This window comes from Cavia porcellus, unplaced genomic scaffold (assembly GCF_034190915.1).
Source record: "Cavia porcellus strain 051 isolate PalLab524CR breed Dunkin Hartley unplaced genomic scaffold, mCavPor4.1 scaffold_8, whole genome shotgun sequence".
Taxonomy (NCBI): domain Eukaryota; kingdom Metazoa; phylum Chordata; class Mammalia; order Rodentia; family Caviidae; genus Cavia; species Cavia porcellus.
Window position 1 is genome coordinate 84,175,472 of NW_026947491.1, and position 17,777 is coordinate 84,193,248.

Sequence of the window (17,777 nt, forward strand, 5' to 3'; positions counted from 1 at the left end):
TTACTGCATACATATAATGTTAGAATTAACTTAGTAGCTGCTTTAAATATTTGTTTTAAATTTTTATTAAAGTATACCAAGTTCACAGGAAAACGCATAGAATGTAAATGTAAAATTCAATGAAAATCACAAAAGAAAAGGTGTGCTTAGCTCATGAGTCAGAAGTGCCCCTGCCTGTCCTGAGCCATCAGCCCCTCATTCCTTCCCAGGGCTGCAGTTTACCTCTTCTATTTGTAAAACTTCGCACGAATGCAGTCATAAGAGAACATGCTTTTGTAAATGACCTGTCTCCTTCACTCAACAGTCACGTTTGTGAGATCTGTGCACGCTGTCACTTACAGTTCATTCACTGCCAGGTACTGCAGTCCCCTTCTGACTACGACATCATTTACTGTCTCCCCCAGTTCACTACAGGGCCATCTGGGTCACGCTGGGTGAGGTATTTCCAGTATCACTTCTTCTCCTCCACCCCCTCGCTCCACATCACCAGCACCCGATGGTCTCCTCGCTCTCCTATCTTGGCAAAGGAACCTCGCTTTTGAGCTGTATGTCCACAAGTATTTATGGATGCATAGGTAGTTAAGGCACCCACCCACCTACACATCCACCTACCCGTATGTAAAAGAAATCATATAGCGTATATTTTGCATAAGGATTTTTCTCAATATTTTATCTATACAATTAAGCCACGTTATTGCATGTTACAATATTTTTATTGTCACCCATTATGCAAATGTACCATATTTTATCCACTTTTCTGTTGAACTATTTCTGGTTTAAGATATAAAGGTTTTGTTTTTTGTTTTGGCACTGGAGATTGAACTCATGACCTCCTGCTTGGCAAGAAGGCGCTCATGCTAAACCCGTGGTCCGAGATACAGTTTTTATGGATATTCCTGAACATGTCTTTGATGGATATGATTCTCATTTTACAGAGTATATACCTAAGGCTAGGATTATAGAGTGGTTTTTTGTTTTTTTTTTTTTGAGTATTCTTGTTTTAGTATATATTTCCAGCTTTCGAAACTGATTATACCGATTACATGCCTACCACTAAGATATAAAAGTCCTAGCTATTTACATCCTTGTTAATAGGGTCAGCCTTCTAAGTTTTACCTGTTTTTGGTGACCAGCAGTAGCATCTCAGTGTAGTTTTTGTTGGTATCTTCTTGATGGCTGGACATGTTGAGCGCCTTATACACACTGATCACCTGTCTACCCTTTTCTGTGATGTGGGTATTATAGCCTTGTGCTCATTTACAGAAAATTATTTTGAGTAACCAGTTCCTTACTGATGAAATTTACTGATTACATTAAGTTATTTACTTTATAAATTTACACTATGACTCCTTCGTAGATACATGGGTCACAGATTTACCTAGTCCCAGAATATAGTAGCATTTTGATAAAAAGAACCTTCCAGTTGTAATAAAAGTATCATTTGTAGTTAGTACTTTTTGTGTCCAGTTTTAAGAAATCTTTACTTAACCCAAGTTCCCATGATTGTCTCCTAACATTACTTCTGAAAGCTTTACTTTTGCCTTCGACACTGAGACCTCTAGGTTCATTTTTACCTATGTGGAAGTCTGATTAAAGATAACCCTGAACTTAGAAGATTAACTTTCTCTACTGAACTGCATTGTAGTGGTACCTCTGTACGGACAGGAGTCCATATGCTCACTGGTTTGTCTGTAGACTGCATTCGGTCCTATTTGTCTCTGTCTATCTATCCTTCTGCTGATATCACAGTTTGAATTACTGCAGGTTCTAATAAGCAGTATTGTCTAGAAGTGTAAGTCCTCTGGTTTTACTGTTCTTCAAGACTGCCTTGATTATTCTATATCTTTCTGTTCTCATATAAATCTTAGGATCTGCTTTCTAATTTCAACAGAGAACCTGCTGAGAGATTTTGATTAAAACTGCATTCAATTTACAGATCAATTTGGGAAGAACTGACATCTTAATAATAATAGTGAATCTTCTAAATCATGAGCAGGTTAGATTTCTACTCAAAGCATTCTTAAATTTTTCTAAGCAGTATTTTTTTAATCTAGAAGTCTTACATGTCTTTCATTAGATTTGTTCCTAGGTATTGTCTTCTATGCTATTGTAAATGGCATTTAAATATTTTATTCTGTAATTCTTATGCGCATAAAGATAACTGATGATTGTTATTTAACCTTGTATCCAGCAAATTTACAATTCCACATATTTTAATACTTCATAGATTGGCTTATATTTTATGCACACACATTTATATCATCTACGAATGACAATTTATTTCCTCCTCTCTCTGTTATATCCACTTCTTTTTCTTGATTTCTTATATTACCAAACCTAAAATAAACAGTAAGTAAAATGGTGTCACTGGATCTATTGCTTTGTTCCTGAACTTAGGTGAACAAAAGACGGCATTCAATAGTAATCAGTAAGTCGTAGGATTTTTCTAGATACCACTTAGCAGATTGAAAATGTCTTTCTATTTATAATTTGATAAAAGTTTTCTTTTTTAAAATGACAAAAATGTAGAGTTTTAACTTGTCTTTCTGCATCGATTTAGATAATAAACATTCGGTTCTCCCTGCCTGGTACTGACCACTGAACTGGAAGTCTTTTACTGAGCCCTACCCCTATCCCTTTTTACATTTGTTACTTTGAGATGGGGTCCCATGAAGTTGCCCAGCCTAGGCTCAAACTTGTAATCCTCTTAGCTCAGCTTTCCTGAGTGCTTTCCTGGGATTACAGGTATGGGCCACCATACCTGGTAGATTCGCTTCTTTGTTTTTTTAGTGCTGAATTATACTGATCAACTTCGTATGTTAAGCTTTTATTTCTAGAATTAAGCCTACATGTTCACATTACTATTTTAGTGTATCAGTGGATTCAGCCTGCTAATATTTATTATTTTTACATCCATGTTTATGATGTAATTCTGCTTATAATAACTGCATCAGGTTCAAGCCTCATAAAATAAGTGGGAATGTTTTTCCCATTTTTCAATTTTCTGAGAGTTTAAGACTGGTATTATTTCTTCCTTAAGTATTCAGAAGAATTTACCAGTGAAGCCAAATGAGGCATTTTCTTTGTAGAAGGTTTTTAATTAAGAATTCCATTTCTTTAATAGAAGACTCTTCAATTTCCTAATTCTTTTTCCATTCATTTTACAATGTTCTTCAAGGAATGTATTCATTAAATCTAAATGTTATAAATAAATAAGACAATCATTTTTAATATCCTCTTTATTTTACAACCTGTAAGCTATGTGGCGATGTCCCTTTTTCATTAGTGATACCATTCACTTGCATTATCTAATCTAATCTTTGGATTGTTTAAGAATCAGTCTTGCTAAGCCTTTATCAGTTTATTAATCTTCACAAATCAACCCTTAGCATTTTCCATTTTCCACATTTCCTGGCTGTTTCAATGATTTCTGCTTATTATCCTGAAGATGCTGGTGATGTCTGCTGTCAAATCTACCCACTGAATCAATAATTTAGTTAATGAGTTTTTTAGTTCTAAACTTTTAAAATGCTTTCCAGTTGCTTAGTGCAATTTTCAAGCTTCTATTTCTGAGCATATGAAATACGTTCATTTTAAATGCTGTGTTTGATTACTGTTCTCTGGACCCCCTTTGGAAGTCTGTTTATATTGGTTATTTTTCTTGTTTTTTTGTTATATTATTTCATTATGTGCCTATTTTTGTATTTTTAAATTAATACAATATATATTTCTAAGAGCAGTTTAAAATTTACTGCAAAACAGAACAGAAAGTACAGAATTCCCCTATACTGCCTCCAACAGCCAGTTTCCATTACTAATCACACCTTACATTGTTATGGCACAAAATTGTTAATACTGATATGCTCTTATTAACGAATGTCTAAAGCATAACATTAGGTGTCATTTTTCATGTAGCATACTTTCCTGGGTTTTGCCAAACACACAGCATCATATGTACACATTACAGTGTCAGACACAGTAGCTGCGCTGGCCTAAACCCCCCATGTTCTCCCTGCTCGTCCCTCCCTGTGCCCACAGCCCGGGCAAGCACTGATCTCTTCACTCTCTCCACAGTTTTGCCCTTCTCAGAATGTCACGTACCTGGAACCATAGTTCACATTTAAACTGGCTTCTTTCATTTATCAGCGCACATTTAAGTTTCTTTCATGTCTTTGTGTACGTTGCTGGCTCACTTTTACTGTTGAAAAATATTATGTTCTATGCATGGATGTGCCACAGGTTTATCCATTCATCTACTGAGGGTGGTTTCCAAGTATTGGCATAAAGCAGCTATAAATGCTTTGTATCGTGGTTTGTGCAGACAGAAGGTTTTCAAGTCATCTGAATAAATACATGACTGGAACACGACAAGGATCGCATGATAAGACTATATTTAGCTTTATAAGAAAGGTCTGGAGTGTCTTTCACAGTGACAATACAACTCTTCATCCTTCCAGAAATGAGTTAGACTTCCTACTGTCCTACAACCTTTCCAGTAAGTGGTGCTACCAAGGGTTTGGGACTGAGCTGTTCTGCACTAGAGAATGTACAGTGTTATCGCTACATTCCCCGTAGCGCTGAGCATTACATAAAAACTGAAGAAGGAACTGTAAGCCTAAGCGTTCCTTTCCCTTCAAGCAGATGTGTATCTGTTTCGAGCAGGCAGCTAGGAAGACTAGTAATAGGAGGAAGTTTAGTGCAGTAGGCAGGGGTGAGATTAGCTGAAGTTACGCTTCAGGCCCTGCAGGAGCCAGGCTGTCCTTAGTCCACCCTCTCAAAGGTGAATCACCTCAAGATCCCAACCCAAAGCACGTGTGGGTTTCCCTGACTCCCGCTTTAGGGCAGATTTTGAACTGTGACTTTCGTTTCCCAAGCCCTGTGAAGTGGTCAAAGCTTTGCTTATTTCTTAGCCTCCCAGACGGCTCCTCTGGAGTCAGCGATTTCCTTTAAAAGAAAAGCAGCCACACGGGCCACGCTCCTTCCTAGGCTTCCTGATTCTCGGGATCTCGGTCCCCTACAGCTCTGCTGCTTGGTTACCTTACTGAAGGTATTTTTAAAAGTATTTTTTTCTACTTAGTCTAGTTGTTGTGGTGCTTTCGCCCAGTCAAGCTGCCATAACAAAAGACCTTAGGGCTTAGCTAACTCATAAATAATCCAAATTTATGCATGATTCCAGAGGTTGGGAAGTCTAAGCTCAGTGGCACCTGGTGAGCCAACTGCCCCACTTCCTTCCACGGGACCCTCACACGGGAGAGGGGCAAGGCAGCTCCTGGGGCTTCTTTTATAGGGCATTAAGCCCACTCATGAGCATGCTATGCTGTGGCCTACCCACCCCAGAAGAGCTACCTCCTACTGGCATCACCTACAGGTTTAGAATTTTATCACATAAATTTGGGAGGGACACAGACATTCAAACATGACACAAGGTGAGCTGGTTCATGGCGTATTTCCTACTCCATCATTATAAGAGCATATGCTTCTTTTAGGTATTTTAGGTATGTTAGTTCACCTAATGGCACGTATTTTAAAGACAGAAATGCTTGATACTTTATTATTGTATAATCATATACTAAGATCTAGTTGAGCTGGTCATAAAAATTATAGTAAAATATAAAAAAATTATACCTCATCACGAACAAATCTTAACTAAACATGCTATCTTAAATGATACCTACACATACTTTTAAGGAATATTTTTCATATACATACACACATACACATAGTTGAGAGCAAGAGGGACAGGGGGAAAGAAGAAGAGAGAGACGGGGAGAAAGAGAACTGGGGGTGGGAAGCGTACATGTAACTGGGCCATGTGTGAACTAGGTAAGGATGCAGAGATTCCTGTAGGAAATTCTAGTCTTTAGTACAAAACCATAAGAGATGCCATTCTAGAGAGGATAAGACAGGAATTAGGCTTTATTAGTTTATAATTACATGGGGATTTGGATTCACCTGAAAGCTCTCCAGTGAGGACTGGTGACCAAAAAGCAATGATCTAAGAGGATTAATACAGCACCATATTAACAGCATACAGGACAGATGCAGAGAGCCCAATCCGGAAATTAAGTTCTTATAGACAGGTTCACGATGGGTGTTCACCATTGTTTACAAAACCAAATGACTGTTTACTACACATCTACTTTTTGATAGGAATTGAGCTAGTATACAGTTAAATCAATGTATGCTGTCAGTTGGTTGAAAGACTCAGCGACTACTCAAGGTTCTTCTTCATCACCCACCACCATCCCCATCATCATCATCATCATCGTGTCTTTTCTCAGATATCCTTGACCCAACTCTAATTCTTCAGATGTGCCTGACAAACTACGACCCTGTTTAAATGTAATGCTCATATATTCTGCATGCCTGGACCCATGCAACACACACACACACACACACACACACACACACACACACACGCAGTGCCGCCTGGTCTCACCTTAAAATCCACCAACTTCCAACAGGCTCTAGCACTTCCTAGCAATCATGCTGAATTTCCCTGGTCTGAGCACTCTCTCAAACGCCTATATTATTCTTTAATATTTTTGTCCCTCTTTGAGTTTCTAATACTTCCAATCCTGACTCTCTAAGATGAGGGCCCTGTTTTTTGCACTAAGAAAATAATACAGCAATATGTAGAGAATTCTCTCGTATCTCTACCGTATCTATCAATTTACCAAAATCTCATTATCACGCACTTTGTCTTTTTTCCCTTCTACTTCGTGTTGTCTGAATGCTTATGTCTCTCCATAACCCTAATTCTATAAAGAGGTGGAATTTTGGGGAGATGATCAAGTCATGAAGGCAGCACCCTCAATAATGGAATTACTGTAGTGTTCTTAAAAAGCAGGCCAAAGGGAATTGTTCCTCTTCTCCTCGTGTAAGCCGTGGCTAGAGGCTGCCACCTATGAGCCAGAACGTGTCCCCACCAGAACCAGAATCTGCCAGTGCCCTGGTCTTGAGCCTCCAGCTCCCACAGCTGAAAACAGTGAAGTTCTATTGTGCACGGGCTACTCAGCTTATGATGCTTTCTGGTACCAGATAAGCAAACACGCCCTCCCCTCCACCTCCAAACTGAACCCCAGGCCCGTCCACCTGCTAAAGCCCGTCACTCCTGCAACTGCCCCCTCCCTCTGCCCCCTCAGCAGTTTGCTCCCTGCTACTAAACTACTCCATAATTTCTTACTTCTTAAAAAATATTTTGATCCCCTTCTCTAGCTACTAGCCTCATTTTTCTGTTCTTCCTTACAATAAAACTCCTTTGCCAAACTTTGAAGCTTTTTCTATATAACCAGTTCCCCTTGATTCCACTTCAATTGAGTTATCTATTTAACGTCCCGTGGAACAGCTCCTACCAAGGTAACCAGCGATCACCAACAGTCAAATCTATTCCTGGCATCATACACTCTCTCTGACCAGCCTCCCTAGCAATCTCATCTGACACAGGTGAGCCCTGTGGGGCATTTGCTTTGCCCTTAGCATCTCTACTTTCTTGTTTCTCCTACCGCACAGCACTAACTCAGCCTCTTCCTCCTCAGCCCCCAGCCTTGGAAGAGAAGCGTGTCTCAAAATAAGCAAAACCAAGCCAAAATCATATACGTGTGTGCGTGCGTATGTGTGTGTGTGTGTGTGTGTGTAAACACTGAGACTACTACTTGAAACCAACTCCAAGTCGACACACTTGGATGACTAGAGAGTGTTTGTCCTGAGTTCTCTGTTGTTCCCCTGGCCAGAGATTCTTCTAACATCTTATTCAGATCACATCATTTCTCAGCTCAAAACTCTACAGTGTGACTATCTCCTTCAGAATAAAAACTAAAGCACTGTCCGAGGCTGAGGCATGAGGATCACAAGTCTGAACCCAGCATCAGTGAAATCCTGTCCCAAAATAAAGACGAGAAAGGGCTGGTGATAGAACTCAACACAAAGGCCTTGGGTTCCATCCCCACTGCCAGAAGAAAACAAGAACAACCCTAAAAAGACCCCGAGCCGCTCGGCCTCTCTCTCCCCCTAAGCATCTGCGTCTCCTGTGCTCCTCTGCACGCCAAGCCGACTCCGAACGGCTGAAAGCCTGAACCTGCCACTCTCTGTGGGGAAGCGCTTGGGCGATGAGCAGCACCGCGTCCTCCCCTTCCTCTCCTTCAAATCTGTACTCCAATGTCACCTTGTCAAGGAAGCTTGCCCGATCACTCACATAGAATAACACCCTCTACCCGTGTACTTTTCTTAGCACGTGGTAATATTTATACATTTATGTCTCCCACCCACTGCAACGTAACCTGCTTAGTACAGGATCTGTTTATCTCTGTATTCCAGTGAATGAGTACCTGGTCCGTGGTAGGTACTCAACACAGCGGACTGGCCGAATACAGATTAACCTCACAGTAAAGGTGTAAGCAAGGACATGAGCTACAGGAATAGAGAGGATGAAGGAAATTCAAGAAACATAACCGTGCATACACTAGGTTAAATACTGTCTCCCCAAAAGAACTTTAAGACGTAACTTTGGAAAGGTGAGTAATATATTTGCAAGTTGCTCTTGCAGTGCTCTTGAAACCCCAGGAATTTCCTCAGTGATGAGTGATTCTGTAATTGAGACCAGAATTCCCTTTGAATCACATCTCAGTCACTACTAATGAAGTGAACCTCAGGATGGAAGGTCAAGTGACTAAACAGTAGCCACTTTAAGTCCCACTCTCCCAGGGAAGAGAGGCTGGCTGGAGACTGAGCTCTACAACTTCTGAACAATAAATTTCAGTTTGGGGAGCTACTGTGATCTGCTGGATGGATGGCCCACCCCCAAAAAACAAAGGACCACCACACAGCTGCTACAGCCCATGCCTTCCCCTGTCCAGCTCTTCCACTTAGCTGTTCTTGAGTTGTAGCCTTTCTAATAAATGGCAGATGGTTGTTTCTCTGACTTCTGTCAGCTGACCTAGCAAATAATCACATAGTAGGAGGAAATGGATCATGGAAATTAGTGCATAGCCACTTGGGTGGCTTGGATTTATGACTAGTATTTGAGGGGAAGCAGTATCGTGGCAATAAGCTCTTTAAACTGTGAGGTCTGATTATAAGTCTCGTAGATAGTTTCAGGATTGAATACGGAACACATGGTTGGTGTCCAGAGAATTGAAAATTAGTTGTTGGTGTTGGAAAACATTCCAGAGAGACCTATTTGGAAAGAGAAACCTTGCAGATATAATCAAGTTAAGATGAGTTTATAGCAGGCTATGGTAGGCCCTGAATCCAGTGTGACTATTGTATTAGAGGGGAATCTGGACACAGAGGGGCAAACAGGTAGAAGAGCATGTAAAGACAGAGGCGGAGGCTGGGTGATAGGCTGACACACCACGAACACCGAAGACTGCCACCAGAAGCTGGAAGACCTGCACAGACTGCACGGAGGGAGCAGGACCAGGTGACACTGCCATTTTAGATTTCCAGGCTCCAGAACCGTCAGAAAATAAACTTCTGTTGTTTTAACCTATACAGTTTGGTATTTTAGTCCTAGAAAATGAATACAGCAACTAACAAGGTCTGGACAAAAGGCAGCCCCAGAATAAATGCAAGGTCTGAAGCCCAAGACTTTTACAAAAAGAAATGCCAACCAGAGAGAAAACTTGTTGAAAGGAACAATTTTCATTTTCACATTAGCAGTCCAATTCAATTACAGGATAGCCAGATGGATGCCTTAGTGTTATAAACACCATAACACAAATGAATAATAGAACAATTAAAAATATGGATATAAAATCAAAGCTGGATTTCCCCTCTTACTGCCAAATCCAATTAACTTCTTTCAATAACCGCGTTTAATGACCATTTATCTTTTATAACTTCCTTTTCCTTTGGCTTCATAATTCTGCCTTGTAGCTCTGACCTCTAAGACAGTCCTCCTCTCAGCTCAGCTCTGCCCTGTATTCTTCATCACATCCAGGACCTTATTTTATCTCTGTTCTGACTTCCTCAGCTTGATGCTTTTCATTCCATTTATCTAGGCTTTACTTGAGAGTCCACTACATACTACATGGATATACAGCCAACGTTTTATTTTAATGAAATCTACTCCACTTCTCAGCTGACACAGACATTTTCTCTTCCTTACTTATCACCATATTGTGCTTTTTGTTTGCCTATTTTCTTGCTTGCTTGTTTGAGAGAGGGCCTAGCTATGTCGCCTAGGCTTACTCCAAACTTCTGGGTTCGTGGGGTGCTCCTGTCTCAGCCTCCTGAATAGCTGAGACCACACCCACCCACACCGTACACAGTTAAATCTTCTGTAATTTTCCCTTCAAAATGCCTCGTGGGGTTATGCTTCACTTTCCTTCCAACACTTCAAGCCCAATTCTAGGCTTTTTACCTCATTCTATGTTTACTATGTTAACTTCTTATCTGGTGGTTTCTCTTTATCCAAGGTTTTGTTGAGACAAGGACTCAGCAGAAGTTCAGACTGGCCTAACACTCAGGCTATGCTGCCGCAGCCCCTCATGGGCTGTGACACAGGTGTGTGCCTCATGCCCAGCACATTTGTCTTTTTTTTTTTTTCTTTCTTTTTTTCTTGTGCACAAGTTCTTAAGCTTACTTCTTTAGGTATTTTTCGTACATCATTGTATTTGTCCAAATAGAATCTATGTCCCCAAGGACAGGGAATGATGGTGGCTTCCATTTTCTCCCCAGTGTGTGGCATAATCTGAGGCCACACAATATATTCAGTCAGATATTTTGCAACTTTCAGATTATGGCTCATCTCTTTTCTGAAAATATTCACGACAGTATCTGACCAAGAGTTATTTCAGAAAATGTATCTTAGAATAAAAATAACAAGTTGTTATTTCAAGCGCCTCAAAAGGAAAAACAATTCTTGTGCTAACTTCAAAAGATCTCTCTTCCTACTCACACCTGTACCAGGGGGCATGGAAAGGGAGAGCACCAGGAGCCTGCACTGCAGGGCAGCCCAGCCCCGCCCAGGCAAGCTCTTCAAACAAATCAATCAACAAAGTATCTTTTACACAAAGACCCTTCCTGGAGATGCTTCCCAGAAATGATGGAAGCCTGGGCGAAGGAGCGGAGTCCTACTTAAGTGCCCTCGAGCCAGCGCAATGAGGCACCCCACCCAGCGGGGCAGCGGTGGGGCGGGATCTAAGTTGCCAACTCTCGAGCTATAAGCACTGTTCACAGGAAAGCGCTATCACTTCTGCTCTAGGGTTTCTATTCTGTGATTTAAGTCTTACTGCATAAGACAGTTATGACTTTTGTCATTTAAATAAAGAGCCAAAAATGTCTGTTATATTCTTATGAATTATATTTATGTACTCTTCTAACCAACTCATTGCACTGCAGCACTATCTTTAACTCAAGTGAGAAAAGGATGTGAGTTACTTTATAGTGATTATTCTGACACAGAAGATAAGACTCACAGGGCTACGACTATAATAAAGAGCAGAGCAATACAATATCTACAATCAAAGAAAGTGGGAAATTAAACAGCAACAGTGCAGAGGACTGGAGTGAGAACAGAAAGATGAGGGTTTTAGAAGGTTTGGATCCTTACTAGTTGAGCGATCTTAGGTACCTACACTTCAGTTTCCTAACCTATAAAAGCTATTTCAGTGGTCAGGTCCCTTCCAGTCCTATAATCATGTATGTATACCAGTATACAAGTGTATTAGAAAGTATATATATATTTGTATACTTCCTAATAATATTTGTGTCACATATAATGTTTGCCCACTTTCACTGATCTAAAACTATAAGGTCTTGGTGCAGCGGCCCATATGGGGCACGGGATCCCTGTTATGTCACTAAACCAAAGTTAACAATTTCCCATGACTTAAATCATAATCTATACTTTTAAAAGTGAATTTAATACTATGTTTTTATGCATCACGTGGTAGGTGCACATAGTAAAACACTCATCATCCTAGGTCACAATGCTGACAAAATGTTACTTTGTAAGTTTTTTAAATATCCTCTCCCCTCCCAGATCTGGGTTACCTATGATTAGCTGATAATCTCTCTCACCACTGGATGTCACTTTTGCTCCAAAAGAAGTCAACCCAAACTAACCCTGATAATTAGGAACTGATCTCTGAGATAATTATCTCTAAAATCTCAACCAAAAGTTTATCTGTGGAAACTAAAGATCAGCTCCTATAATTTCTAGTAATTTCTTGCTGAAACTGGGTTCACAGTACAAGGAGGTATAAATAAGATCATCCATCACATATCAAAAGAATTCAATGAAATCCCAAGGACATCCACACTTCCCAGTACTTGTATTAACAAAAAGAAGGAAAAGTGACCTATACAGGAAAAAAAAAACAAGAGCGTGCTTCTATCTGGGCATAAAACACTGGGATTCCATATAGCAAGTGTTGTTTTTCTAATCTCCACATTATGTTAGTTTTAGCATTATGATGAGAAAAGTAACATATGCCAGGAAAGTGGAAAATTAATGACTTTTAGACTATTCACGGTATAACTCTGCAGTCGCATTTGCTGTTTATACCCAGTAACATAAAATGACATCTAGGAACGGTGTCCTTAGCTTCCAACTCAGTGTATGTGAATGATCTGGAGTTACATTTTCTTATGCAAACACAAACAATAAACACACAGACGCAACTCCCTGTCATGGCAGCTCCTTCCTCCTCCTCCTCCTCCTCCTCACAACCAGGGCTCTTAGAACGAAACTTAGCAGAGTCCCGGCCAACAGACACACCCACACCCGCGCCCCCAACTTCAAGTCTGCTGAAAAGAACTGCTGAATCACTGCCTCGGGGATCACTGTTTCTGACAGGACCTACTACACTGCTGAGTTTGTTGAAGCCTTAAAAAACAAAACAAAAAACAGTGTAAACCACTGACTTTGATGAATCATTTGGCTACACAATTTCGATGATGCACAGGACTGTTTCTCAGAAAACAAAGGTTCTACCAAAAAGTACCCTGCAGGGGCCCAACTTGGAAAAGACCAGGGTGGAAACTATCATGGCTGTTTCGGAAACTAGGGAGAGTCCCAGGTCTTACCGCTGGGCCAAGGAGATGCTTGCTCCTGCATTTGAGTTGGAATCACAAGGGCCTTTCAACTACAAAAACCATGCCGCGGATGCCAGGCAGTTGGCACAGGCCTAGTCATGCCATGACATAATGAAGAATAAGTTAGCTAAGACGTCTGTGGGTGGGCTGGAAACTGTCAATTACTCTGAAAAACACCATCTCTCTGGATCAATGTGTGTCCACGCGAAGCAAAACTTAGGAATTAACCTGCTGGATGGCTTGGATTTTCCCAAGCTACCCTTGCAACACTCATAGGAAAATATAATGCTTACATATCAAATTAAATACGTCGCTAAAATCTTAGCTTCACTTACATCCTTTATTCTCCTAAAATGTGTTTTACTCTACGGAAAACATTTTGATAAGCATCTCTTGCCTTTTTCTGGGCAGTTGCAGCTCTCTGTAGTTTCTCTTTCGCCTGATTATACTTTTCTTCTCGGTCTGTGATACGTTCTTGAAGCTTGTGCTTTTCTTCCAACCACTGTATCTGTTTCTCTTCCAATGTCCTATCAAAAGAATTATGTACGAAACATGTAAGTTCATATAAACTCTTAGGATTAAAAAGATGGTCACCAGTATAAGCCAGCTCACAACAGGCCTGACCACTCCTTCCTTCCCACCTCTAGGCATGAGCTTTTGCCAACAGCACCCTTACAGCTCTTCCTACGAGCCAGGCATGGCACTCAGAATGGTATGCGTACTAGGTCTTCACAAAACCCCTCTAAGGTAAGTACTTCTCTATTAAGTCTTTTTTTAAGAAAAGAAAATGAGGCTTAAAGCAGTTTTCATTGACTTGCAATAAGGACTCAGGTCTGGTCAACAGTAGGTCAAACACTTAATAACCTGCTCTGATTAAAGTGGACCTAATAAAGCTGGTTAAAAATGAAGCCTGGTATCAAGTCTTAAGATGGAGGTTTTCTGGCTAGAGTACAATTCATATAAATAATATATTAAGGTAACATAACAATAACATTTTAAAAGCTATTCTTCATAGCTACTTAAAGTTATTCTTTTATCATACTTTATATGATCCTCATTACCCTTACTTTGGGCAGTACAAATGAGAATAACAAACTCCAAAAAGTTAAATTACATGCCTTGGGTCAATGTAAGCATTATTACATATTACAGGATGCTAGCTGAGTTTAAAATTACATTCTAGTCAAGCATGGTAGCTTATGGCTGAAACCCAAAACTCGGGAGGCTGACGCATGAGGATCACCTGGGGTTTAGGGCCAGCCTGAACTAAATAGTGAGACTGTCTCAAAAGAAAAAAATAAAATTACATTCTACTGATTTCTAGCCCCAAGTATTTTATTCTATACAAGCCTATGAATAACATTCAGAAACCAACAATAACAATAAATTATTTAAATTTCCTAAGAAATTAGAATTAAGTTCATCTGAAAACATTTAAGGATCCTAAGCTATAAATTTCTACTATTTGGGGCTCTCAGGAACATCAAACAGCATGAACAACTTCCTTATCTTCACACACACACACACACACACACACACACACACACACACACACATCCAGCGACCCCACAGCCAAGTCATTCTGTTCTCTGGTATTCAGAACAGATTTCTGAAGAAATATTTGGGTTTGCTCAATGAAAAAGAGTTTTTCTTTGAGTGTTTTCAGAATCCTTTGCTCAGGCAGATTTGAAAGGCTTTCTTTCTTATGTATTTAAATTAAAAAAGAAACAATTTAAGAGTATGAAGCTCATTTTATACAAATGGAAAGTGCATTACCTGAGACAATTGTACACTATCAAAATGTATTTGTAACTAAACAGAAACACATTTGATGCTGGAATCATCTCTAAAAGAACTACATATTATATGTAAGACAGATTTAATACATACATATATAATACAGATTTTATACATAAAAGAAGCACAAACTCTACTTTTCAACTTCTAGCTGTAGTTTTTCCGCTTGGCTTTTTAAGTGACGGCATTCTTGCTTCAGCCTCTCCACCATTTCCTTCAGCATTTGGTTTGAATTCAGCAGTTCATTCTCAGACTGAGTCAGTGAGGTTACTTGGATCTGCAAGCTACTGATTTGCTAAACAAAACAAAACAAAAAAACAGAGATAGAGAGACAGAGAAAGAGAGATGAAAACAGTGAATATACAGCCACTAAGCAGAGCAGTAAGTTATGTAAGGAGAGGCGACAGTAAGACTCTCCCCAGCCAAATGCCTCACGCAGCCAAAATACTCTCAAGGACACCCCTTAAATGAAATAATAAATAGCAGCAGTGCGGTTATTTCCTGCTCTTAACCAGAGATCATCAATAACCATAAGCCCTCCGTCACTGAGTCCCTTCTTTTCTTTCCAAAGAAAATAAACACACAGCAGAAAGCAACCGGGAGTAGGGAGGGGGACATCAGGAGGAAAGCAAGACATGAGAAAAGAAAAGCCAACCATCAGAGTGAGTCTCGACACCGCAGCCGTCCCCAACCTTCTTGGGAGGAACGGACTCTGAAGCAGACTGGCTGGGAAAGCAGCTGAAGAACCTGCTCACCCTGCTTCACGGCAGAGGTGAGCTATCTCTGCAGAGGTCCACTCTCTGGGCAGGCGGGACGCTCTGAGCACCACTACCAGAAGGATCAGACTCACCCGACACTACACGGCGTCCTGTTTGTCCAGTGTTGTGGGTCAGAAGAAAGGTGCTTTGAGCAATCTAATGAATGCTAGAGATACCTTGGTCTCTAGAGTGCTGTATCTAACCCATGAAATCACTTATGGGCTTTATCCCAATTTTCCTTCATCTGGGAGAACTTTTTCTCATCCAAAGTAGGTAGCTATGTAGTTACAGATTCATAGGCTAGAAAGATCCACACTGTTTCTAAGTTATATCTAAATAGCCTTCCTTGAGGATAATTACATCAAGTTCCCCGACTAGCTACTTTTATCAATGAATAAATGAGAAAGTCTTCATTTTTCTTTCATTCTTTTGGCCATTCTGAGATATTTCTGAGCAAAAACAGTCAAGAGCCAGGGGTCAAAAGCACCTATCCTGAGATCCAAGGACTAAAAGTAACAAGATTCTTTATACAATAAATTAAATAAGGGGAAATAATATTTTTCTCATGGCAACAAAGCCAAATAAGGTAGGCCTACATGTATGTCCACGAAGTGACTGTTAGCAAAATAAAGTAAAACTCTATGTCTCGAATTTCTATTTTAGAATGAACTTCTTCATGCACAAGTATTACTGATTTTTAACTGGAGTGGCAAACATTAAATCTTAAACATTAAACATCATCACTGCCTGAATAAGCAACCTTCAAGGAGCCTACCACTGTCTATATCCAAAGGGTGCCAACGATACTAGGCAACTTCTATCTCAGAAAATCAAACATCATGTTGTCCTGGTTAAGATTTAGAAACTGTAACTGCACATGCATAAATCCTAAAAGTGGAATCTTCTACATCATCTATAGGGAAGAAAAATGTATTTTCAACAAAAAAAAATAACAGAATGCAGAAAAAAACATTTTTCTATATTTCGCTCAACCTTTCATAAATTTTCCCTGAATCCAAATTACTTTAAATAAAATATAAATTTCTTTCTACAAATACAACTCATAAACACAAGGACAAAGAAATACTTCATGGATAAATGTAAAGTTACAAGCCAATTATTCAAGTAACCTTCAAACATAATATTTCTAAGTAATTTTTAAAATGTAAAATGCTAAACATAGGTTTTTTGTTTTGTTGTTGTTGTTGGGGTTTGTTTGTTTGTTTGGTTTTTGAGACACGTTCTCACTATCCAGTTGACAATAGCCTTGAATTCTCAGTCAACCTCCTGCCTCAGCCGCTCGAATCTGGAATTACAGGTGTGTATTACCACGCCCGGCCTAACAACTGTCTTTAACTATACTTTTTAAACCTTTGCATGGGAGGTTGGGGATATAGCTCACAGCAGAGCACCTGCCTGGCAAGTGCAAGGTCCTGAGTTGATTCCTAGTACCAGGGAAAAAAAAGAAAGATAAAACAACAACTTTGCATGGGCTACAGCATGCAAATACATTAATAAAAATAGCAGCTAGCAAAAGAAGCTTATTAAATTAAAGCAGGACGGTTGAAACATTTCATTTTTACACATCAGTCTCATCTATGTTATTAACTGTGGTGACGACATTATAACACTGGTAAGAAAACTTCAAAATATACAAAATACAAATTTAAAGAAGCATTTAACAAATTAAAAACAAAATATCTCCTAAAATCATACCTGTTTCAGATCAGAATTTTCATTTTTTTCTTTCTCAGCATTTTCAATATTCACAATCTGTTGCTGAAGTTTTAACCTAAAAACCATAATCCAACAAAATACATTACAAATCCATAGTTCACTTTTTATGGAATTAATCATTCCATTGATTGGTTTTACACCAGGCACTGTGCTGTGCACTCTGGGAACTCCAATCCTGAAGATTAGAGGCTGTGTCGGCATCTAACTCTGATGAAACCTAAATGACCTCTTCTGCAACAGGATCTGCGAGCACCAAGAGGGTGAGACATCCACCAGCCCAGGAGCACAGCAGACAAAAGTGATGAGTAAGATTTTAACAAACACAGGGATTAGCCTGAACCGTCATGTGTTCTTCACATGTACAGAGATGTGTTCTTCAGGCATCAGTCTAGAAGGCAGTTCAGTCCCGAGGAAGGCACCTCCTAGCCATCCAACTTGATCATT

The 17,777-nt window shown here is 39.8% G+C and overlaps 1 protein-coding gene across 3 annotated transcripts in view; it reads right to left on the reverse strand.

Moving 5' to 3' along the window:
• Positions 1-17,777, reverse strand: part of Cep83 (centrosomal protein 83) — a 137,255-nt gene that overhangs the window by 5,284 nt on the left and 114,194 nt on the right. For all 3 annotated transcript variants that reach the window (XM_063255307.1, XM_003476275.5, XM_063255306.1), the window contains 3 exons: positions 17,313-17,388; positions 14,976-15,133; positions 13,439-13,568 (listed from right to left, as the gene is read on the reverse strand). In XM_063255307.1, the coding sequence (XP_063111377.1) occupies positions 13,439-13,568; positions 14,976-15,133; positions 17,313-17,388 (364 nt within the window). The remainder of the gene's footprint in view (positions 1-13,438; positions 13,569-14,975; positions 15,134-17,312; positions 17,389-17,777) is intronic.